The sequence below is a fragment of the Lissotriton vulgaris genome, chromosome 7, assembly GCF_964263255.1.
Source record: "Lissotriton vulgaris chromosome 7, aLisVul1.2, whole genome shotgun sequence".
NCBI lineage: Eukaryota > Metazoa > Chordata > Amphibia > Caudata > Salamandridae > Lissotriton > Lissotriton vulgaris.
The window spans coordinates 1,022,890,767-1,022,915,740 of NC_141695.1; the positions used below are offsets into that span (position 1 = coordinate 1,022,890,767).

Below are 24,974 nucleotides of genomic sequence, written 5' to 3' on the forward strand. Positions count from 1 at the left end.
AACTCTGGAGGGATACATCGAGGAGGTTAGAAAAGACAGTCAGCTTGGGAATCTGTTTCATGTTCTATTGCTCTATCATCGCCCTATGGCCAAGGGGTAATGAGTTCTTTTTATTTTACTTAAAATGTTTTACTAAATGCTTAGAATGTACTTGTATGATAAAACCTTTAAAATATAAAAATTTTCTTAATGATTTAGATAAAATTATATATGTTATGTTAGTTACATTTTTAATGCGCACAGCTGCTCCAGCGAAGGAGCGTCCTGGCGCAGGGAAAGGTAGACACAACATAACACTAAATCCAGCAACAAAAAAGCAGAACACTTAAAACGGGGAACATTAGAACAAGAAGGTTTTCAGGGACTATTAAACTCGGCCCGCAGTATTAAAATTGAGTCATTCTGATTAATATGTCAAAGTTATGGGAATGTGATTGAGCTGGACTTAATCGCCATCAACTGATTCCTACTAGTTGGTCCATCGACCAAATAGCGGAGTACCTTGATGCTATTCTCGGACTTTTGAGCGTCTAGAAACTCTATTGTATATAATGTATAAAGTCACTGTAGAGAATATTAAGGTACCCTGTATGTCTTGCAGCATTGTCTACTGATCATTGATTCAAGCACAGGTGTAATCTGAAGAGGGTGTGTGTGTGACTCGCAGTGTTATGGGCCCCACCGATGAGTAAGAATAAGATGTTCCTGAAGTGGAGAGTTTTAGGATAGAACCGCTGCAGCACCGCCCCCAGCGCGCAGTGATACTGCTGCAGAAAGTTTTCCGGTTCCAGTCTGACGCCTGGGGATATTCTAAGTTAAAGATCTGCGGCTAGACGTCTCTATCAGATATTACAGACAGGTGAAATGGAGATCCACACCACATTTAGCGGTACTAGTGAAAAAACATTGAATAGATAATGGGGCGAGCTGATACAGTGTAAGAGACCTGAAAAGCCCCAGACGGGGCCCAGGTGACACTTGCATAGATGGTAGTTGGGAGGTATCAAGATATACAGTACAGTAGAGGATGTGGTGACTAGGACGGTCTGGGTACTCCAGGACACTATTTTCATCTGGGTTTGGTTTGCGGGGGAGGGGTAGGGGAGGATTAACTCCCTTTTACTAATCCATGGGAATGGTTAATTCTCAAAAAATGCAAACATAATATTTAAAACAGGAGCAAACATATTAGAAGAACAACAAAATGTTTCTAATAAAAGTAACTTTAATAAGTTTCAGTGGCAAAAAGAGCATTGTTGCAATTTGTAAAAGGATTACAAATTATAAACTTATCTTATAAGTTCATTGAACTGTTTCCTTTCCACAATGCAGTTAACATATGTAGAGCTGCATTTAATCTTGTGTAATATATTTGACAGATAAAACTGTATTCAATGAACCGTTAAAAAAACAACCTGGAATTATTTGCATTTTATGCCCAAAACAGTTAGTACTGGTCCATCTTTTCAAGATCTTAACAAAATTTAATTTAACATTCAATTCATTTGTACTGCAAAAAACACAAAAATGAAAGAAAGGCCTGCCTGCTGCATTTTTGAGACCATTACTTAGAACTGCAAACTATTAAAATAATTAAAAAGCTATTCGACATCTCTCCATGTTTAGTGTTAAGAATAATGAATCATCTTTGGTTACAATATATTTATATACTATATATTTTAAGCAGTTATCGTGAGGTTATTTTAATCGGAAAATCACCATACAAAACCACCATGTCCAATTTAAGAATTTCAACCTGCAGAACGCACTCGTATAGGCATAATTATTCTACAAAAGTGGATCACAATATTCTATGTAAATACATGTTTGTGAATAGTGAGGATCCTGAAATGAATACTTTAATATAAAAAGCTCTGAAACATTACTATGCATGATCCCTTAAATACTTTCCATCGCTTTAAATTCACTGAGCGCTTGGACAACATTAACGTGCTTTTTCTGAGAAGCCCGTTTAATCTTGGTTTGAGTTTCATCCTGCTTCTCTCTTTTAACCAAAGGTTTCTTCTCTGGAGCTTTCATTTTCCAGGAAACTGCTGGAAGGTTGAGGGAAGCCATTCCTTGAGAGCGCTGGTATTTAGTAGATGCCACATACGAAGCTTTTACTGTTTGAACTACTGCATTCATCAAGTTCTTGGCAGCTTGGATCAAAGACATCGCACTGTCCACCTGGAGCAAAAATACGAGAAGACTGTCATGTCTACATCAAAATATTCTTCAAGCCATAAAATTTTCAAACCAGATGAACTTTACACCTTGTGTTTCATAACTCAGACACATGACAATCTTATTCTTTTAACATTTTGCAGAAAGAACCAAGAAAATGTCTGTTTAGAACCAATACAATGTGAGTTATCACATGCTTCAGTTCAATAGCTCACAGCAAATATGCTTTGAAGGGACATAAGTTTAGACTTGTAAAGTTGCACAGCTGGAATGTTTTTCAAATCTTCATGTTATTCCCCAGGGGACTGGACTATTTGAGTACACTTGATGTGTTTAAAAACCTAGGCATAGACAATGCCGATACACTGCTGGTACATTTTAGGTGTACCTGGGTATGTCTGAACCAAGGCTTCTCCACTATGAATAACAGGCGCCCACAAATACATAGATTGTTTACACCTTATGTTCGCTATTGACAAGAGTGTATTGTACACATGTACAAAATAGGTCAGTTTACACATCTTACAACTCAGACAGACTGGGTTGATCTGATCGTTATTGAACTTGATCCTACAACCTATCAACAATCTAGTAAAAACAAAAAGCTGAACTTAACTTAGAGTGTGTGTATTTCAGATATATCAACTGTGTAACCAAACCCTTGAAGGTCCCTAAGTCCCAACAAATCACTTATGAATGCAATACTTTTCCAACTTAAAATTCAGCACCTGAAAAGCTTTGCCATCTTCAAAGATAGCTGCTTAACCTTTCTACAGAAGATAAAGAGCGGTCACTAAAGTAAAAATATATAGATGCACATAGTAGAGAAATTAAAGAAACTATTCCTCAAAGAAACCTATTCAGGCAAGGATTGCAGGAACACTATTTTTATGAAGTCGAGAGATGACATGAATAAGTTATCAAACAATCTGAGGGTTGCTTGCCAATACTCCAGCAATACAAAATATACGAACAAAATACCTAGAATGATGACTAAGGAGACTTCAGAAAGATCATACTTACGCCAGAAACTACAAGCTCTCCACCAAGATGTTGAACCTCTGCTTTCACTTTACTGCATATATTTAGCTGATGGCAATACAATGCAATGCGTTGTAGATATGCCAGTAGATCCTGTTTGCAGGTAGAATCTGGGCACTAGAAAAAAAATGCATTTATTTAAAAACGATCATCTGTTGAACATTAGTTCAAAAAAGTTTTTATCTAGTCAATTACTTTATATCACACAAAAAAAGATTCATTTGAAATCAAGTTTAAATCTCTGGCTAAACAAAACCAGCCTTTTCAGGAACATCAGTCCATTTTTACCACACTAGTAATTTCCACATCATGGCTGACATGGGCATATAAGGAACACTTGACTGCACATAAAGAGAAGTTTGCCTTTATATTAGTATCTTCAGTGCTCTCTTCTATTCCTAAATTTAAACGTAGGAAAAAAAAAATCTGCCCTGCACATGTGAACCAACCTAAGTACCACACAGTTGAAATTCCCTGAGCAATAAGTATTTGAAAAGCGAGCTTTGGAGGGAGGAGCTACGCCAGCAAACAAGATGGCCGCATAAGCTCCCGGCTCCGCCGACCTCCGACTCCTGCCAGAAGATCCTGTTATTTATCCTGTTTTTGCGCCCTGCCGCCGTGTGTATGAACTGGACTGGAACTTAACGGTGCAATCCCGACATTTCTACCAGTTTGGTAGACAAAGATACGTCGTGTGGCAGTTTGCGGCCTCGACCAGCCTGGAAGCCGGGGTTTCGAGTACTGGCCCTGCCAGGTTTCAGTTGAACAACATCGGCTGTAGTTGGGTGCCAGAGTTCTGTCTACCAAGGTGGATTTTTTTTTTCTTGGACTGAAGTTGACTATGGTTGGCTGAATTGGGGAATATCAAAGGAGGAGTGACGACGCACAATTGGAGCGGCGGTCGGGGGTCCCTGGCCCGGTTAGGGCCCCGCCGGTGTTCGCTGTGTTGGGATCTCCGCCGGCGGTGGCCGAGTTCGGACTGTTATTGTCCCCAACGATAAGTCCCCCTCTGAAGTCGTCCGTTCCGCATCCACCTATTCCACCGGGCTCTCTGGGGACGCGAATATGATCGAAACTGAGCAAGATGTTGTGGAGCGGACTGAGAGTGATCAGTCACGACGAACGGTGTTGGCAGCCATAGGGTCACTTCATGCTAGCATTGAAGCCCGTATACATAAAATGATAGTGTTTTTGTCTGTAACTGGGCGGATGGGACCGGACCCTGGTCCACTACAAGAAACAAAACGACTCGAGATACCCAAGATGGCCACTTCGATGGAGGAAGCAGACCCCGTACTAGGGGAGACGTTGGAGCCTTTGACCAGTGTTTTGGGTGCTGAGAGCAAGCTTGATGCCGCAATTGGATTGTTAGGCCTACGATCGTTGCAGACTATGGATCAACTACCTGCTGGACTATCGGATGCTCCCTTTCCGGAGACTTTTGATGGGAACTGTTGTTGGTTTGAAACTGCGTCACTCCCCTATACATCGGCACCGCTAAGATGGCGGACAAAACAACTTTGGGAATCCATGACGATGTGGGGAGTCTTTGGACTTAGCGGAGTTCTCAACACTTTCATCTCTCTGCTTCGTCTCGGATTGAACTTTGCTACAGCCTTTTTGTGCATTGACTATCCTGCGGAAGCGACAGTTTGTCCGGAAGGGGCGCACATATTTGATCGGAAGGGTCAAGGATGAGACTGTGTGATTGAGTGTGCCATCGGGTATTACTGGACACGGGGTTGGCAACCACGATGCGTTCGGGAGGCTGGGCGGTGTTTGGAGTTTCCTCTGTTGCGCTACGTATTTACAGCTTGATAGATTGAGACCTTAGTCTGGGGATTCTTGGCTTTGGCGGGGGAGCGGAGACAATTTTCTACTTTTAGTATTTTGTTAGTTGGGGCGACAGGCACACTGCTAGTTGGAGCTAGGCAATAGCCATATGCAGGGGTGCAGGGTGGGGGGGGAGGGGTTTATGGTTTTGTCTCCTTTTTTGTTTTTATGGTTTCTTTTTCTTCACACTCTTTCACTTTCCTTTTATAAGTATAGTTGGTGAAACATCCTGACATTGTTGGGATTCCAGTATCTGGTGCTCATGCTTCTCCTATTATCCTGATTTTATGGGTGGGCAGACTGAGAGCTTGCGCTTAATGTGAATTGTATATTGTACTGTGGCACATCGTGTTTCTCATACATTGGCGTAGGCGTCCCAGCCATTTCTTCATTACTTAGTATCCATCCTGTATCTACATCTGTCCGCCTTTTTATTATGTCTGAATGTATGGCACCTGATATGTCTATTATTTTATTTGTTTTGAAACTAATAAAAAAATATTTAAAAAAAAAAGAAAAGCAAGTTTTGGTAATGGGAAGACCTTTGAGAAATCTGTAAACATTTTTCAGACTTAAGTTCAAGGGGCTGCATGCAGTCCAGAAGGGTCCACAGGAAAAGACCCAGTGTAAGACTGCAATGGGGGCGACTGAACGTGATGATTCGAGAATTGAGGCAGAAAATCACAAACTAAGCAGTGAAAATTACAAATTCTCTTCTTTGGATCCCAAGTTACACTTCAATTTCTTGTGCATGCTGCTGTAAGCAAGTCTCTGGAACAGAGGACTACATTAGGGAGTGCTTTCTGTACTTAATGTTGGAGTTAAGTTACAAGTAGGTTCTATATACACTTGCACAGATGCAAGCTCGATAATGGCGAGGCATGCTTCCACCACCCTCAAAAACTACACCTAACTCTAACTCCGAGGATAACTGGCTTTCAGGTACAAGTGGTGCCAGAAAAGGCTGCAATTAAAGAGTTGTGAAGTTGTAAAATTTTGCTTCTGCAACATTCAGCAAAAGTTTTTGTGGAATAAAGATAGAGAAAAAAATATATGGATGAGTGTGAGAAAGTGCCATCTTTCTTGCCTTGGTATGCCCCCACTTTTTTCTGAACTGCTGATGTGCTTTGACTGAGTGTGACTTGGGTTCCTGCAAACCAGGTACCCAGGGCATGTGTTCCTTCCCTAATACTGTGCTGAAACTAAACACCCAATTGGCATCTCTGGCCACCTGTCATCCCCTAGTAAATGGTACCCTAGGTATCCAGGGCATCGTGACCAGAGAAGACCCCTGAGGGCTGCAGCACTTATTGTGCCACCCTTATGGGCCCTGTACCCTGGCACCCACACACTGCCTTTGCAGGGTGAGTGCCTAAGTACAGAACTAAACCAAGAGTCGACAATGCACACATCCCTGTGTGCCATGCCCACAGAACCCACTGCCCTAGCATACTTCAGTCACCCCTCTAGCTGGGTGCCCTATGCCAGAGGTGTGGGCACAGGTGCATGAGCCCTGTGCCCCTCCAGTACCCAGGGCCATTCCTGGGCACTGTAAGTGCAGTGATGACATTAAGAGTATATGGTGCTAGGAGGTTGTCATTATGAACTCCACAGCACCATAATGGCTACACTGAAGACTGACAAGTTGAGGGGCGTGGCTTGGAAGCAGATGGGAGCGGCGGCGTGAGCTCTGAGCTCCTCGTGTATCCCCAATAATATCCTGATAGTCCGGATTAATTAAACCCACCTGCCGATGTCGAGCATGCTGGAAGGGGAGCGCACCCGAGCTGGCGTGTTCTTCGGACGTTTACTGGAGCCAGTCGGGAGCTGAGCGCTTTCTGCCTCTGAGACTGCCGCGAACGAAGAAACTAAGATGGCGGTGGCGCAGCGGCCTTGACTCCCACGGGGGGACAAGAGTGCTGGCGGAGTACTGAGACCGACGAAGCGGGACATTTTCACACTCTGGACCAGGGGAGCACACAAGGGTAATTGCTGGTCATCAGAGAGCCTACCGGCGGAGGCTTGGCCGGGGGGCCGCCGGGAGCGGTGCAGCGACGTAGAGAGGGGCCCGAAGGCCCGATCCCCCACCCCCCGGGGAGGCGTTGTGGCACCGGCAGACAGCGCAAGGGCAGATGGCAGCCACGAAGAGAGCAGATGGCCGGCGGCACTCACTCTGGTACCCGAAAGTGGAGCGCGGTGATCCTGGGTCCCGAGCTTCAGAGGCAGGGCACAGGGTAAGCCGCGGCCTGCGAGCTGGGGCCGGAGTGGAGGGGACACGCAGGGAGACAACCGTGGTAGTGATGTGGAGCTGGTTGGGGTAATCCTGAGACCCCCTGAGTAATCACAGAGTGGCAAAGCTGGGCGAATAGCACCGGAATTACTTGAGCGAGTAATATGTAGAGGGAAGGAGTGGACAGGGCCGACCTCAAGCGGCAACAACACGGAGTCGCTCTGGAGCGTACATGAACTGGGGCAGAAGGCATCAGTGAAGTGGTAGCAGGGGACGAGTGGCTTGGCCTAGAGTCTCGAAGTGGGGAAGACATTGCGGAGCTCCTGGAGAACCAATAGATTACGGACTCTAGCAGATACAAGGCAGTGCAAGCTCCGCTAGACGAGTACAGCGGTCCTCTTGACTTAATTGGGGGCTGGTGAAGCACGTGCCCTGTGGAGCACCATAGGAGGGGATTCGGAGCCCTGAGGATTGCTCGAAGAGGGGGAGAGGGGCCCGACTGGAAACAAGAGGGGCCTGCAAGTCGGGATGTTAATGGATCAAGGTCACAGAATGACAACGGGGCTGGGGAAACAAGGTTGTGATCTTGTTAAGGCCTAATTGATGGAGTGCTGAGCTGTCAGCATTAGAGTGAAGTTGGGAGAAGACCCTTGGCCTCGGTGGGAACACTATTGGTGTGAGCTGCAAGACTGGGATTTTCTGGAGGCTGCACCCTGAGGTTGAAGTAGTTGGCAGCAGGCACAAACGTGAATGACAGAGGCTGGGGCCAGCCACACATAGGAATAACCGAGACCAATTTAGAGGCATAAGGACTGTAATTCCCAACTACTTGAAGGTGCTCCATGAACGGGGCTGAGTGAACTTTCCCACCTGGGAAATGTTGGGGAATGGTATTGCTGGCTTTGGTGACCGATCCCAGGGTTTACAGCCAGTGATAACGAGGTGGAAAGCTGGTGCATACAGGGGCATGAGTTGGAGGGTCCAATCATGGTGAAACCCAAGGGTTAGAAGGAAGATGCGCCCCAGCTATAAGACACAGACCCTTCCGGCCAGGCGGAGCAGAAAGCCGCGGAGACCCCTCGGGACGCTGGGATGCAGCAACAGTTTGATCGCATCCAGGAAGACATAGCTGACTCTCTCACCCCGTTGCAATAAGACAACACACAGGTGGCGACAGGCCTGGACCTTTTGCGAGCAGATCACTCTAAGCTTTTCGATAGGGTGAAACAAGTGGAGGGCAAGATCCAGGAGGTAGTACCAGCCCAAAAAGCGTTGGAGAGAAAAGTGACAGATGCCTTGGACCGTATCCAGGCGCTGGAAAAACGTGCAGAGGATGCCGAAAGTAGGAATAGACTTAATAACATCCGTGTAGTGGGCCTGCCTGAAAAAGAAGGAGCGGATATGGTGCAATATCTAGAGCACTGGCTGAAGACAGCGGTGGCCCCTGAAGGGCTATCCCCCTTCTACACGCTGGAGCGGGCGCACAGGGTGCCAGCAAAACCGCCGCTTCCAGGTCGCCTACCACGCCCGGTGGTGGCCAGTTTGCTCCACTATAGAGACAGACTTCCTGCTCCAGAGGGCGCACATAGAGGGTCCACATCAGGCTGGAAATGGCAGAGCGACGGTATTCATTGAGTCCTGTGGCAATTTTTTCGGTGCCGAAGGTTGTTTAGGCTTGTCTGCATCATGCCGAGTCTTTGGTACCGATATTGTAGATTTCGGCATGGAGACAGGTTTTGTTGGGCCTGCGGCGCCAGAATCTGGCTTCCCTTCTTTATTTTTGGAACCGGAGGGTTTCGGAGTCGAGGCTTTCGGGTACGGTACGGTTCTTGGCTTCGGCACCGATGTGTCTTTTGATTCAGGTGCCGAAGGGTCTTTGTCTTTGGGCACCGAAGGGCGTTTTGGCTTCGGTGTCGAAGGATGTTTCGGTGCCAATGGAGGAGGTGGAATGGGCACATGATGTTTTTTCGGTGCAGAGGCACCGGAAGGCGTTGTCTTTTTCCTCGGAGCCGAGCCCGAAGGCGGGGGGTCGGAGGGTAAATTTCGGTCTCGACTGGGCCCCATGGGCGGAGTGTCGACCGCTGCCTTTATCTTGGGTAGTGTATGTTGTGCGGGGGCAGTGGTACTCACAGGTTGTCGAGATGGAATCGAATCGTCCGAGTCCTCTGCTCCCGATATGATCTGGAGATCAGGCGAGTCTTCCTCGGCGACGAGTGGAGCCGCGTCCTCTGAGATATCTTTGATTTGATCTTCGTCCTCGGAGAAGTCTTCTTAGACTATCTCCGCCTCAAAGATGGCCTCCGGTGCTGGCGCTGATCTCCTCATTTCGTGTCGACGGGCCCTCCGATCCCGAATCGTTTTCATCGATCGGAAGGAGGCACAAGCTGCGCAGGTCGACTAGTCGTGTTCTGGCGAGAGACAGAGGTTGCAGACCTCGTGATGGTCACTATGAGCGAACTTTGCTCAACATACCGGGCATCTCTTGAATGGAGTTCTGTCCATGAGGCATAGGCCGTACGGCACCGATAGGCCCAACGGCCCGCGTCGATGCACCGGAATGTAGCTGGTGATGTCGAAATTATCTAAAGTTTCTCGCTTCGAAAATGCAGAAAAAGTCTTTTCTAGCCGGAGCGGAAAACTTTCATCCGAACCCAGTGGCGGAAAAAAACAATCTGAGGATGGAGTCGATGACCATGTGCAGTATTGTCCAAGGGAGGAGTCACCTATCTTGTGACTACAAAGACTTCTTCCAAGAAGACAACAACCTGCATTCATCCGAGCCCAACACCAGGTGGCGATCTTTTGCTAAGTGTAGGATCTGCAGCTCATATGCCTCGAACACACAGTACCCCAGATGAGGCCTGGACATGGCTAGAATCTTACAGGGCTGGGACGGATAATATGGGACCACAGGCATCGGGTCCCCCAAGAACCCGTCAACTTCGCAAGTCAACGGCTACGCCGAAGGCGCCAGGAATTGCGGAAACCAACGACGTCACAGAATGAATAAGAGAGGTGCTGGAAGTGGTATTGGCTATGTCAGGAGACCAGCAGATCCAATCACCGGAAGGGACGAACTCCGAAGGGGATAAGGCGCAATCAGACACTGAGATATCCGATGTGGACAGCCTTAGGGGACCAGAGGTCCCACCGTTAACAGCAGATGGACTGTTGGATGAGTAATGGCATGTGCAGTAGGTGGTCGCTGTGGTAGAGCTGGGAACTTGGCGAGCCAAGGGACACTGTCATGGATGTAGGATGCTGGGGCCTGGGTATACAGGGGGTGTGAGGGGGGGGGGGGACTCTGGGATAGCCATGTGAAGCAGGGCTTATGTACTGATGAGTGTGAGGTCGGCACAGCGGTTTGAAAAATAGGGGGATCTTGATGTTTTACTAGGGGATTCAAGCAGGATGGGGGTAGGAGTTTACGCGGTCGCCTGTTGGCACTGAGCACCCCCTACTGCTCATAAGGCATGCCCACAGTGCCTACTGGTGGTCTTAGAGGTGTGTTGATACGGTTTGCATAGGGATTGTCAGTTTTGTTCTAGGACCTGTTCTTGGGTGGGTGGGGGGATGGGGTAGTTGGGATTCTGGTTGGGAAGAGGGAGCCACTAAGGGATGTGGACATGTGTAGGGCAAAGAATGGCATTTGTTCAGCTGTAATGGGGACGTTACCTGAAATACTTTGCATCACATGGAACGTGAGGGTTCTGAACACTGACACAGCACCACAAAATCCATGCATACTTAGTTAGGAGGGGAGTGCACATAGCGCTATTACAAGAAACCCATCTTACCAAAACAGGACAGGCACTGCACGCAGGTGGAGAGGTGAGGTTTTTAGTACATCATATTCAGAGTTTACACGGGGGCATTATTTTGGGTGAGAGCGGGGTTCAGGCAACAAAACACACAATCGACGCGGAGGGCAGATTTGTGGCAGTGGAGGGGCGACTATACGGTAGGGACATAGCGATATGTAGTGTATATGCACCAAACAGAGCAGGCACACTTTCTTGACCGCATGTCAGGTGAATTAGCACATTAATTGACGGGCCCAATTGTACTGGGGGGGACTTTAACTCTATAATGGATGTATCACTAGATAGATCGCATCCCCCCTTGGCCAAAAGCAGGCTGGACTGGCAGACCAGATGGAGCCTGATAGATGTGTGGTACAACCATCACCTGCGGGACCGGGATTATTATTTTCGGTGATGCACAAACTCCATGTTAGGTTAGATGCCATCTTATGTTCAGCGCCGATAGTGCCCACTGTAGTACATTCGGAATATCTAACTAGGACACAGTCGGACCACAACCAGTTATTGATTACCATAAACTGGGTGAAGGTGAAGTCTGACATTTCCACTTGGCGTCTGTGCCCGGAGACATTAGAGGATCCGATCTTCCAGAGGATACTTGAGGAAGGTATTGAGCACTATTTTACAGACCATGAAGGAACGGCTACTACTAGAGCAGTGGAATGGGATGCCTTTAAGGTGGTGTTTCGGGGGCTTTGTATCAGCAAGCATGTAGGGGTTCCGTAAGGTGTTCCTACAAGATGTAGGAAAGGCTGAAAATAGGTAGAGCGCTGCGGAGCAAGCCAGATCGGAACATTTGGAACTACAGGCAGAAGTGATGGAAGCAAAGGAGGCAGTTGTAGGGGAAATGGAAAGACTGCGAAGCTTTGATTACAAGACTTATGTCACGAAGGTTAATGCGGAAGGAGACAAAGCGGGAACATTGTTGGCGTGGTTGGCTAATCATAATACGAGGGGCTCTCCAATAATGGCACTGGCAGAACAAAATGGCACTGTCATATACACTCAGTGTGAGATTCTGGCGAGATTCCAAGACTATTGTAGGGCCTTGTATGATAGTACATTGGTGGCAGGTGCGATAGATATCGAATCATACTTCGAGAATGTCCCACTTCCGCAGTTGGAGGAAGAACAAGCGGATTCATTGGGCTGGAACATTACTCTGGAGGAGGTCCGTAGTGCGATTAAGCACATGGCTCGGAATAAAAGTCCGGGTGTGGACGGACTACCTATAGAATTCTAGTCACGTTATGTGGACATATTAGCCCAGAGGTTATTAATAGTTTACAACGAAGCGCGAGATCTGGGTCAACTTCCTGCGTCCATGAGGGAGGCGCTTGTTATCCCTTTACTAAAACCAGGACGAGAGGGCACAGATGTGATCGCGTACAGGCCATTGTCGATGAGGACCACGGATTATAAAATCCTGAGTTGCATATTGGCGTCCAGTCTCCTACAGCATAGGACTGCCTACATACAGGGGGACCAGGCGGGGTTTATCCCTACTAGGAACACTGCCACAAATGTGCGGCGATTGCTGAGAATCATGGGGGAAGACAAAGGGATTGCATCTATGCCTACGGTACTGTCAGTGGACATAGAAAAGGCCTTTGATAGTCTGGAATGGCCATACTTGTATACAATATTGGAACTGTTTGGCTTGGGAGAGGCGTTTGTAGGCTGGACTAGGGTGTTTTATACCTCAGCAGTAGCAAGAGTGTGAGTGGGGGCGTTTATTTTGGCCCAGTACTAAGTAGCACGGGGAACGGGGCAGGGCTGCTAGTTATCTCCACTTTTGTTTGCACTGGCTATAGAGCCTTTGGCGGCTAGGGCTAGGCTGGGGCAGAGTTTTGAAGGCCTGCAATTCAGAGGGGACCCACAATACATATCGCTGTACGCAGATGACTTGCTGAGGGGGGTGCATTGCAGGGGGCGGCAGTCTTGCTATCGCGGTTTAGAGACATCTCAGGGCCGAAAGTGAATTGGAATAAGACGTGCCTGTTCCCATTGAAGCCAGGCAGTATCATACCTGGGCTTTCCTGGAAGGTCCGTTGGGAACAGACGTGCCTAACATACCTGGGGGTTCGTATTTACCACGAGACTGTAGATATGTTGGAAGGGAACATCGGGAGATGTGCGAGAGCCTTGAAGGGCAGTATGGCGTTCTGGTTGACGTTACCATTATCGGTGATGGGACGGATAGCATTGTTAAAGATGGTGGCTCTATCTAGATTGCTCCATTTCTTTAGGACATTTCCCATTTGGATTCCGGGGTCGGTGTTCAAGCTACTAAAATCCATGATAGTGGGATTTCTCTGGGGCTCCGGCAGGTGAAGGGTGGACCAAGCAACACTGATGAGGCCGAAAGTTGAAGGTGGGCTAGCGGTCCCAGATTTTGAGCTCTACTACCTAGCGGCTCAACTTCAAGTCTAAACTCGGGAAATAGCGAGGGAGTTTTGAGGTCCGGACCACCTGAGGGACAAGGGAATTCAGAGACATGTCCTGTCATTTACAGTTCTACAACAAAAGCTCAACCGTAGAGATATTTCGCTAGAGGAGAAAACGCTGCAGTTACGTTGGAACGGTGCCAAGCGCAGAGCTGGGGTACTACACCCCTATACACCTGAAATCCCACTGGGGATGATAACAGCACTACCCCATGGGGGAGATGAAGCTCCTTTGTTGGAATGGGAACAGGTGGGGATTCAAGTATTGGACGACTTACATGAGGACCGCGAGCTCCTGACTTACCAGGTGCTGCAGGAGAGGTATGATTTACCGGGGGGGGGGGGGGGGGGGGGGGGGGGGGGGGGGGGGGGGGGGGGGGGGGGGGGAGGGGGGGGGTGTGCTACATGCCGCACTAGTAGCAGCGATTAGGAAACACTGGAAGGACGGGAAACAGTGGAACCCAAAACGACAGTATACAGTGATGGCAGCAGGGACCTTCAAGGCGTTTACATGCCTCTATTCCAGGATGCTAAAGGAAGGGCTTGAACCACTAGATACACTACGGGCGAAACGGGAGACAGGAATTGGGAAGCCCATACCAGAGCCCGCCTGGGGCCATATCCTTTACAGGGCCTGGAAAAGCACTAGGAATGCACGGTTTCAGCCGGTGCATTTCTTCATTCTGCACAGAGCATACTTAACCCCAGGTAATCTGGAAATTCTTTCAGATAGAAGATGCAGCGTGGTGCTAGGTGTGCGGCAGAGGGGGTGGAATTGGTACACATGCTGTGGGAGTTTCAGAGATTAGGAGGTTATTGGACGGCGGTGGGGGACTTGTTAAATGCAGTCACTGACCGGAGGTTAGATCTCAATATGGCTACATGCTTGCTACATTGGTTCCCTCACACGTCCAAAACAAAAAGGTGACCAGTAAATTTGTGGACTTGGGACTAATCCTAGCGAAAAGAGAAACAACAATACATTGGAAGTCGAAAGAGGGCCCAAACAGTAAGAGATGGAAGACGGAGCTAGGTAAATGGGCCAGTAGTGAGGGTGTTCTTAGGTTCCAACAGGCACGACGCTCGAACAATGCGACAGCATTAGAGACAGCAAGGGCATGGGAGATGCCGGTGCAGTCGCTGAATGATCAAATGACGGAGGAAGAATGAATGGGGAGTGTTGTAACATTAGAAGACCTGGTACATTGATGGTATTAGTACACTTGCATTGCAGCCGGGCCATGAGATGTGTTTCAAGTTTGCAACTCATGTACTACACACCAGTTGCAGGAGGGGGGTGGGAGATAGTTGGGGTTAGACGTAGAGAAGTTTTAGATAAGGTATGAGCAGTGAAAAGGGTGACTAGCACGAGTAGATTGTACTGCAATTGCTGAACTGAAGTTCTGGTAGGATAATTGGTCAGTTCAAAGTGGTGCAAAGTAACAGTTTTGGCATTGCTCCGAAGTGATAAAACATGACCTGTACTGTGTATTGCACTTTGTTAACAAACTACCAATAAAATTGGTTTAAAAAAAAAAAAAAAAAAAAAAAAAAAGAAGAAGAAGGACAAACTTGGTACCAAACTTCTCAGCACATTAAACCCGCACTGATGCCAGTGTGGGATTTAATGTAAAATGCACCAGTGGGCATCTTAGAGATGCCCTCTGATATCCTAACCTAAAATCCACGTCTGGGCTGAGTGGCTGCAAAGGCTGCCACACAGCAGACATGCTGCTGGACCCCTGGGTGTAGAGCCCCCCGCTCTCCTGGTCCTGCAACTATACACATCCTGGGCAAGTTGCTAGGTCTCCTCCTCCAGGATGGGCAGGGGGAAGCTTCAAAGGCATACCGCCTCTGAGCTTCTCCACACCATTTGCTGTACCCAGCAACTGGCCCCCACCAGTTCTACCCCCCCACTCTGGCGGAAAGACTGGCGGGAAAGACTAAGTCAAAAAGGGGGGTGTGCCAACCCCACCCCTCAGGTGGGGGAAGACTAGGTGAAGCACGACCCCCGGGCACCGGCCATCTTGTAGATGGGGAGCCCTGCACAATCCCAGCTAGGCTCCTGCCACCCTCCCACAGGAGAGGAGTAGACTAGGGGGTGTACTCACCCCGGGATAGGGACCCATTGGTCCCTGTCCTTGCCCTACCCGTAACGCCCCTGAATTCTGTATTAAGGGGCTCCCTGAACCTCCCTTCCTCAGATCCAGATAGGAAAAGAAGAAGGAAGATCAAGAAGACCCGCCGTGCAGCTGCTAACAGGACAACAACTGACTTGGCCACAGCCCTACCGGCCTGTCGATCCTGGAACCTGCTCCTGCCTAATCCCGGTGACTCCTGCCGACAGCAACCTTGGGACACCCAGAGGACCTGCCTGCCTTGACCCTCTTGAAGATTGGGACTCCCATCAGCAGAGGCTCTGCTGCAACAACCCCCCTGGTGCCAACCAGGAAGCTCCGGACCAGCCCACTTTGCACCCTCCGAGCCCGGGTAAGGTCCAACCTAGCCAAGACCACGAGGACGTCCCCCCCCCCCGGCGACTGGGACCCGAAGTCCAGTGCCCAAAGACCCTCCTAGACGAACCAGCCGACGCCTGCAGACTCAGAACTAGGGGCCACCCCAACTGCGACCAGCAGAGGGTAAACTTCCCGACACCCAAAGACACCCCTGCACACGGCACCCTACAGCCCCCTGTGCCTCCCTTTGGGGTACCTACCTGTGCTCCAAGATCCCAAGTTACCTCTCGAAGTGCTGGTCGCCCCTGGAGAGTCTCTGTCCCCGAGCCTGCAAACTTTGTTTCTTTTTTACCTTTCCTATTGGATAACATTGAGCGCCCGATGGCTCAAGAGCAGCCTGCACCCTGACGCTGGCTGTGCCATCTTTGTTCTATCCTACTTCCCCCCCCTTGCCCTGAGCAGGTGACCAGGAGCTCAGCTCCCACAGCCGCGTGGCCTGCTAGCCAGCAGTCACCAACCGAAGGCCCCCTTTCCCTCATTGGATATTATTGGGCCTACCTACCTCTACACCCGGCCGGCCCTGCGCTGCTGGGGTGGAACAGACTATACTTACCTGACCCTAGGGGACCCCCGAGTCTACACCGAGAACCTCAACTTCACCAGCCAAGTACTCACCTGGAAAACGGTAACTCACTTACCTGCCATTGGATAACATTGACCCATTTTGACTCGAACATTTTGTAAGTGTGAAGTTTTGAAAACTGCAAATATTCATATAAAATCAGCCGAAGCCCGAATTCCAAAGTACTCACCTGCAATCAGGCGAGAAGCAAGTACTGTGCCTTGCAGCCCAGTGCTGAACCGCAAAAGTAATCCTTCCCGGGTTTACTAGTAATCTGTATTTTCTCCATAGGAACCATTTGTCTGTTTTTCTATGAAATTTCTTCTAAGTGCCTACTTTTGAAAACTTGAAATATTCTTTAAAAATCATACAAAATACTGAAGCGCAATTACCTACCTGTTTTAAGTTCAGACCCCAGTGCTGGCCCTAGAAGCCCAGTACTGGATTGCAAAAGTAACGTGATCATACTTTACCTGCAACTTGAATTTTCTCCCATTGAATAACATTGTCAGATTGTCATTGAAATGTTTCGAAGTGTGAACTTTTAAAACTGCTTTTTATTCATGAAAATTCACCACAGTAACTAAAACGTTTTTGCTAACTGGGTTTCAGCTTAGACTCCAGGACTGTATCTACGATCTAGTCCTGGAACTACTAAAGTAATCTGTACTGTAATCAACTGTACTTTTATGGTAACAATTCATTGAGCTCAATGCTAAAGTGTGTCTAGACTTGAGTTGCCTTCAGCAACTCCTGTACCTATTGTGTTCACCAACTTCATTGCTTCCTTGCAAAGTAATTACATGAGAGTTCTCATATCTAGCAAAGTATATTTTTATGCCTGTTGGTTCTTTGGATATAACAATCACCGGCCTGGAGTTCAGTCTTTAAGTGTGTGAAATCCTTTGCTGACTGCGTGTGTACAACAAATGCTTTGCACTGCCCTCTGGTACTGCCTTACTGCTCGACCAAGCTACCACTTTTGAGAGTTAGGTCAGTCCTGACTTTAACCACGGTTATACCTTTGGGGTTGTGGACTATACACACTGTACTTCATTATTGTCCCGTATATATAGAGCCACTTTCTCACAATGAGTAAACTCAGAAAGGTCAGAGGTAGGCGGCTGTGAGAAGTTGGCCTGATATATGATGCTCACTAGTTCTAGTGATCACCTTTTATCAGTCCAAATGACCCTTATGGTGATTGCTTGTAAGTCAACCTTATAGACCAGCTATCCTAATGGTAGCATGGACAAAGCAGTCTTAGGCTAAACTCTTTTGGCATGTGAAGCCAGCTGTTTTACCACATATAACCCCTTGAATACCAAGTGAAAGAACACCACACAGGTTGTTATGAAAATAAACAAGTATTTATTAACTAACATACACCTTTGAACTCTTTATGAGGTCAGAGGGCTAAGCACATGACAAACTCTTAGGAAAAATACGTTTAAGTTGCACGATTACAATAGTGCCCTAGGGGCATGACAAACCATATTCTAAGAAAGTGGAATGTGAAAGTCAATCAAAGGAATGGAATTTGAATTTAAAATTATTTATAAAGCGCACGTTCGCCAGCGGCTTCATGGCGCTACAACTTACAGAAAACAAGGTAGAATGGCAAATATAAAGTAGAGCAGTTCAGGCTATGGGAGGACAGTTAATTAAAGGCCTTGGAAAACAAATGAGTCTTGAGTTGTTTTCTGAACTGGGGATAAAGAATCAAGGTTCTGAGCTCAGGAGGCAGGGAATTCCAAAGGAGTGGAGCAAGGGTCGCGAATTTCGAACCGCCCCATTTCTTCCTCCGAAATCGCGGGACAGTGAGAAGGGCCTGGGTGGATGAGCAGAGGTCTCTGGTGGGGACGTAGGGAGTGATCTCGGAAGAAATAAAGGCCGGTGCCGTGCCCAGTCTCGCTTGAAAGGTGATAGAGGCCAGCTTGAACTGGACACGTTCACGAACGGGGAGCCAATGTAAAGATTTAAGAAGGGGGTGACATGGTGGGATTTTGGTAAGTTGAACACCAGGCGCGCCGCCTGGTTCTGAATCAGTTGCAAGCGCCTAAGGCTATATGCAGGTATGCTGGCATATAGGGCGTTGCCGTAATCCAGGCGGGAGATGACCATCGCCAAGGTGATCAGTTTCAAGGCGTGGAAAGAAAAAAAGCGGGACACCTTGCGTATAGTACGCAGTGAGAGAAAGGAAGAGGACACCACAGAGCTAACCTGGGAGTGAAGAGTGAGTTGGGAATTGAGCTTGATACCTAAAGTTTTTACTGAGGAAGAGGGGACAGGTGAGGAACCAAGGGAAGGGGGCCAGAACAGAGAAGACCAAGGGCTGGATGAACCACCCGTCAACACCAGCTGAGTCTTATCTGGGTTGAGTTTTAAATGGTTGTGGTTCATCCAGTCTCGGATGTGGGTCATGGTGGATTGGAAATTAGAGATAGAAGACGGGGAAGAGGACAGATCAAAAACAAGTTGGAGGTCGTCAGCATAGTTATATACAGCGACCTCCATCTGCTGTAAAGAAAAAATAAGTGGGGCAATGTAAAGATTGAACAGAAGAGGAGAAAGAGAAGAACCCTGGGGGACCCCGCACTGAACTTTCCGGAAATCCGCAGTAAAGTCACCCAGGCGAACAGCCTGGGTGCGGTCCCTCAGGAAGGAGGATAGCCAGACCAATGCAGTACCTCCGATCCCCGCCGCCCTGACACGGGAAAGTAAGATGGTATGATCGACCGTGTCAAAGGCGGCTGAGAGATCAAGAAGGACCAGGGCCTGGGTCTTGTTGGTATCCATTCCCTCCCTGAGGTTATCAAGGACCGAGAGTACCACGGACTCCGTAGAGTGTGCGGGGCGGAAACCGGCCTGGCAGGGGGCTAACACCCCATGCATCTCCACAAAGGTGCTCAAAGTGCGGGTGACGTGGCGCTCGAGCACCTTTGCTAAGAATGGCAAGAGGGAGATGGGACGGTAGTTGGCCGGGACCGAGGGGTCCGCACCAGGTTTCTTAAGGATGGGGACAATGATTGCTGTTTTCAGTGGGGTGGGTACCACACCCTGAGAGAGTGAGCTGTTGAGGAGGTGAAGAGGGGGATCAGAACATGAAGAATAAATGTGACGGAGAATGTGGGAGGGACAGGGGTCAAGAGGGGAACCAGATTTGACTAAGGGAATTATCGAGGTAAGGCTTTCCTTAGTCAGGGGAGGAAGAACATCAAGTTGTCCCTTAGGGGGGGGGGGACACTGAGGGTCCACAAAAGTAGGAGAAGGGGGGGGGGGGGGATGTTAGCCTTGATGGTGGAGATTCTTTGGATAAAGAAATTGTTGAGGGAGTGACAGAGTTCTGGTGAGGGAGTGGGTTTCAATGTGGTTCTATCAGAGAATGCCAGGTTGTGCACAATCGAGAAGATTACTTTCGATTGGTTCTCTGCGGCGAGGATTTTGGAGGAGAAATAAGCTGTTTTTGCCCCCAAGATGGCCTGCTTATACTGGGACAAGATGTTTTTAAACTCCAGTCTTAATAAGGGGCAGTAATTTCTCCTCCAGGCACGCTCAGCTCTGCGTACAGCTAGTTTAGTAGTCTTGAGGTCCTCATTAAACCACAGGTTGGCATCCTTCTCCCGCTTGGACGTAACCCGCTTGAGTGGGGCAATAGAGTCGCAGCCAGAGATGAGCCACTGGTTGATGGACGCGACTTGGGAGAGAGTAGATAACCCCTGTAATGAAGGGTAGGAGGCAGTAAGTAGGTCAGAGAGATTGCCTGGGTCTACTCGTCCCCAGGCCCGGACCCAAACGTTTTTTGGAAGTGAGGGTTTAACCGGGGGGTATATGGGGAGGGCAAAAGAGATCAAATAATGGTCCGACCAGGTGCAGGGTGAGATGGAAACAGATTTTACAGGGTAGTTCAGAGACCAAATTTGGTCTAGGATGTGTCCTTTAGCGTGGGTAGGGGAGTGAATGTGGGGTATAAAATTGAGAGATCGGAGGGTTTCTGTAAATTCCTTAGAGGAAGAGCACTCTGCAGGGTCGGACGGCCAAAAATTGAAGTCACCCAAGAGCAGAATGGAAGTGTTATTAACCGCAATCGTGGCTAATACTTCCAAGAAGGTAGGGAGAAACAATGAGGGCGATTGGGGAGGACGGTAAATGAGTAAGCAGGTGAGGGGAGGGGAAATGGAAGTGGTACGAATGGCCAAGTACTCAGTCGTGGCAATATCAGGCAGAGAAAGAATTTGAAAAGGCAAGTCCGCTCGGGCAATGAGTGCTACACCTCCCCCAGCCCTGCCGTTAAGGCGATCCGGGCATAATATGAAGCTGGTAAGGTAGCCAGAAAGGCGGGGAGGGAGTCATCGCGAAACCAAGTTTCTGTGAGAAACAGCATGTCTGGGGCATGGAGGTCCAACAGCACCGATAGCTCATGCGAATGAGCTACGGCGGACCGGGTATTGAGATAACAAGCTGTGAATGTTTTAATGGGTGCAGGGTTGACGGTACCCCTCAGGGGATTGGTGGGAATATAGTGAGGGGAGGGGAGAACGTGAGAGGGGGACAAGCCAAAAGAAAAAATACGGGAACGGATGGCAGCAGATAAAGGCCAAGGGCCCTGGAGGCTAAGAAGATCTGCCGGGGAATAGGTGAGCGAGTGGGCAGAGTGACGTGCCCCTAGCCCCGGTCGGCCGCGGACGGGCGCAGATGGGTTGACTTGTGCGCGACTTCGGCGCGAAGTCGGCGCTCCCGCTGCGCTCGTCCGCTGCGCTTGCTCCAGGTTGCCATATATATCTGGTCAGCGTGAGCCACTAGACCGCTGACCTGCACGGTGGAGAGGCAGGGCGGAAGTGGAGCAGGACCAGGCAGGAAGTGTCGCCCGTGGGCTGACCCTCCGCTCAAACGGCACACAGCCAGGACGGACCAGGGTCAAGAGCGAGAAAGATGGAGGTAGGTTCCCAAGATACAAAATGATAGTGCAGGCACAATGCTCTCAATCAGCATGAAGACGTTTTAAAATTACAGACATTGTTGCACACGCAAGCGCGCAGAGCTTTAATCAGCAATGAAGACTTAAAAAGTATACCGGGTGCACAACACAGCTATCGGTCAACTGGGCTGAGCAATTTAAAATGAGATAAGATCAGCGAAGCGTAGGAGTGCGCAAATAGCCTGCCACCGCTGTGATCTGTAGTAGTTGTCTGAGCGCGGGGGAGAACAGGAACCAATAAATACCCGGAATACTGCAGCCACTAGACCGCTGACCTGCACGGTGGAGAGGCAGGGCGGAAGTGGAGCAGGATCAGGCAGGAAGTGTCGCTCGTGGGCTGACCCTCCGCTCAAACGGCACACAGCCGGGGCGGACCAGGGTCAAGAGCGAGAAAGATGGAGGTAGGTTCCCAAGATACAAAATGATGGAGCTGTCCAGAGGCTGTAGGATCGCTGTGACCACGCTATACTAACTTGAGGTAGGTACTAGGAGGCCCACGGAACGCGTGTGCAGAGTGTGAACTCACACGCGAGATGCGTACAAACGTCTATGGACAGTACAGTTTTAAGAAAAGGTGAGTACGCACGTCGCTGACTAGATAGGACTAAAACGACTGTGGAACTGGGCACTAGGAGAGTCAAGCTACCCTTGAGCACCGAGATTGCAAATGCTACTTACCAGTATGCATCTGTTCTTGGCATGTAGGGCTGCTGACATTCATATCTGTGCATAGATCGCCGCCTAGTGTTGGGTCCGGATGATTGCACATTGTTGTCCTGGAAGAGTCTTCGAAGTATCACGAGATAGGTGGCTCCTCCCCTGGACTACAGTGCGCATGGGCATCGCCTCCATCCCCAGATTGTTTTTAGCCATTGGCAGAGATGGAGTGAAGTATGTGAGTGATGACCATGCTATGAGCATATATATATACATATGAATGAATACTGCAGCTGCTACAGGCGCCGGGGAGGAGGGTGGGCGATATGAATGTCAGCAGCCCTACATGCCAAGAACAGATGCATACTGGTAAGTAGCATTTGCAGTTCGAGGCATGTGGGCTGCTGAATTCATATCTGTGCATAGAATACATAGCAGTCCCTCCATTAGCGGCGGCCGCCCGTGCCAGCTGCAGCAGTCCGAAAAAGTGTTTTGAGAACAGCCTGACCAACAGCTGCCTGCTGTTTGGAATGCACGTCTACACAGTAGTGTTTAGTGAAAGTATGTGTGGTAGACCATGTGGCTGCTCTACAGATATCTTCTAAGGGAATGTTACCTAGGAAAGCCATAGAGGCCCCCAACTTCCTGGTGGAATGGGCCCTCGGTGGGATAGTGAGAGTGCGCTTAGCTTTAGCGTAACAGATCTGAATGCATTTCACGATCCACCTAGCGATCCCCGCTTTGGAGATAGCGTTTCCCTTGCGGTGTGTGGCAAAAGCAACAAAAAGCTGCTTGGTTTTGCGAAAATCTTTTGTCCTGTCTACATAGTACATCAAGGCTCTCTTAACGTCAAGGGTGTGGAGCATCCGCTCCGCCAGCGTCTCTGGGTTTTGGAAAAACACCGGCAACTCAATTGTCTGGTTTATATGGAATTGAGATACAACCTTGGGTAAGAATTTAGGGTTAGTGCGGAGCACAACCCTGTTAGCATGCACCTGGAAGAAAGGTTCTTGAATGGTGAGCGCCTGCAGCTCGCTAACCCTCCGTAGCGATGTAATTGCTACTAAGAAAGCAACCTTCCAAGTTAGAAACTGAAGCTCACAAGAGTGCAGTGGCTCGAAGGGAGGACCCATCAGCCTTGTAAGAACCACATTGAGGTTCCATTCCGGAGCTGGTGGTTTCCGTGGTGGAATGACCCTTTTGAGTCCTTCCAGAAAGGCCTTGATAGCAGGAACCTTAAAGAGTGACAGGTGTTGCCTATTCTGGAGGTATGCCGCCATAGCAGACAGGTGAATGCGGATGGAAGAGTACGCTAAATTGCATTGATACAGGTGAAACAGGTAACAAATGATGTTTTGAATGGAAGCATCTAGCGGGTCAATATTGTGGTTAACACAGTAGATGACAAACCTCTTCCATTTGGCCGCATAGCAGGCTCTAGTAGTGGGCTTTCTTGCCTCCTGAATGATGTCCATGCAATCGGGGGGAAGATTGAGGTAGCCAAACTCTAGGACTTCAGGAGCCAGATCGCCAGGTTGAGTTGCTGCGGGTCTGGGTGCTGAATGTCGCCATGGTTCTGCGTCAGAAGGCTGGGGGTGAGATGAAGCCTTTGATGCGGTACCACGGAGAGTTCCAGAAACGTGGTGTACCATGGTTGGCGAGCCCACGTTGGAGCAACCAGGATGAGAGTCATCGAGTGCTGCCTGAGCTTGCGTGCCACCAGCGGTATCAGAGGTGCTGGGGGAAAAGCGTACGCAAATCTGCCTGACCAGTTCATGCACATCGCATTGCCCTGTGATTGCGGGTGTGGGAATCTGGCGGCGAAGCTTTGGCATTTTGCGTTCTCCCTTGTGACGAACAGGTCTATCTCTGGATGACCCCACTTTTGGAAGTACGGTTGGAGTACTGATGGATGAATCTCCCACTCGTGCATTTGATGGCTGTGCCTGCTGAGCAGATCCGCCATCTGATTGTCCTTTCCCGGGAGATGCTCTGCCATGAGGAAGATGTTCCTCTGAATGGCCCACTTCCACATGCTCTGAGCCAGATGAGACAGCTGCGGAGAGTGTGTGCCTCCCTGCTTCTGAATGTAGTACATGGCCGTCATGTTGTCCGTCCGGATCAACACGACTTTGTTGCACAGATGTACTTTGAACGCCTTTAAGGCCATGAAGATTGCCATCAGTTCCAACACATTGATGTGCATCTTCCTTTGCTGTAGTGTCCAGAGTCCCTGCACTGTGTACTGGAGTACATGCGCTCCCCATCCCTGGAGAGAGGCGTCCGTTGTCAGGATAATCTGTGGCACAGGCTCTTGGAATGGTCGGCCCTTGCAAAGGTTTTGTGGATTCCACCAATGCAGAGAGTTGTATGCCCGACCGATCACCAACACTAGGTCTGTCAGTTGCCCATGAGCCTGAGTCCACTGACGTGCAAGGCACTCCTGAAGCGGACGCATATGTAGTCTCGCGTGCGGGACAATGGAGATGCAGGAGGCCATCATGCCTATCAACTGCATGAACACCCTCGCTGGAAGCGAGTGCTGAGGTCTGAATCGTTGGATCAGCGTCTGGATACTGGCGATTCTCACTGAATTTGGCTGCGCAGTGGCAGTCAGAGTATTGATTGTCGCGCCCAGATACTGTCGCACGTGGGCGGGCTGGAGATGGGACTTTGGGTAGTTCAGAGAGAATCCCAGATCG

At 49.0% G+C, this 24,974-nt stretch overlaps 1 protein-coding gene across 1 annotated transcript in view; it reads right to left on the reverse strand.

The window, feature by feature from the left end:
* Positions 1-1,207: 1,207 nt before the first annotated feature.
* Positions 1,208-24,974, reverse strand: part of CTNNA1 (catenin alpha 1) — a 391,106-nt gene continuing 367,339 nt past the window's right edge. The window contains exons 17-18 of the mRNA XM_086931448.1: positions 3,208-3,342; positions 1,208-2,187 (exon numbers count right to left, since the gene is read on the reverse strand). Of these exons, the coding sequence (XP_086787574.1) occupies positions 1,900-2,187; positions 3,208-3,342 (423 nt within the window). The 3' untranslated portion in view covers positions 1,208-1,899. The remainder of the gene's footprint in view (positions 2,188-3,207; positions 3,343-24,974) is intronic.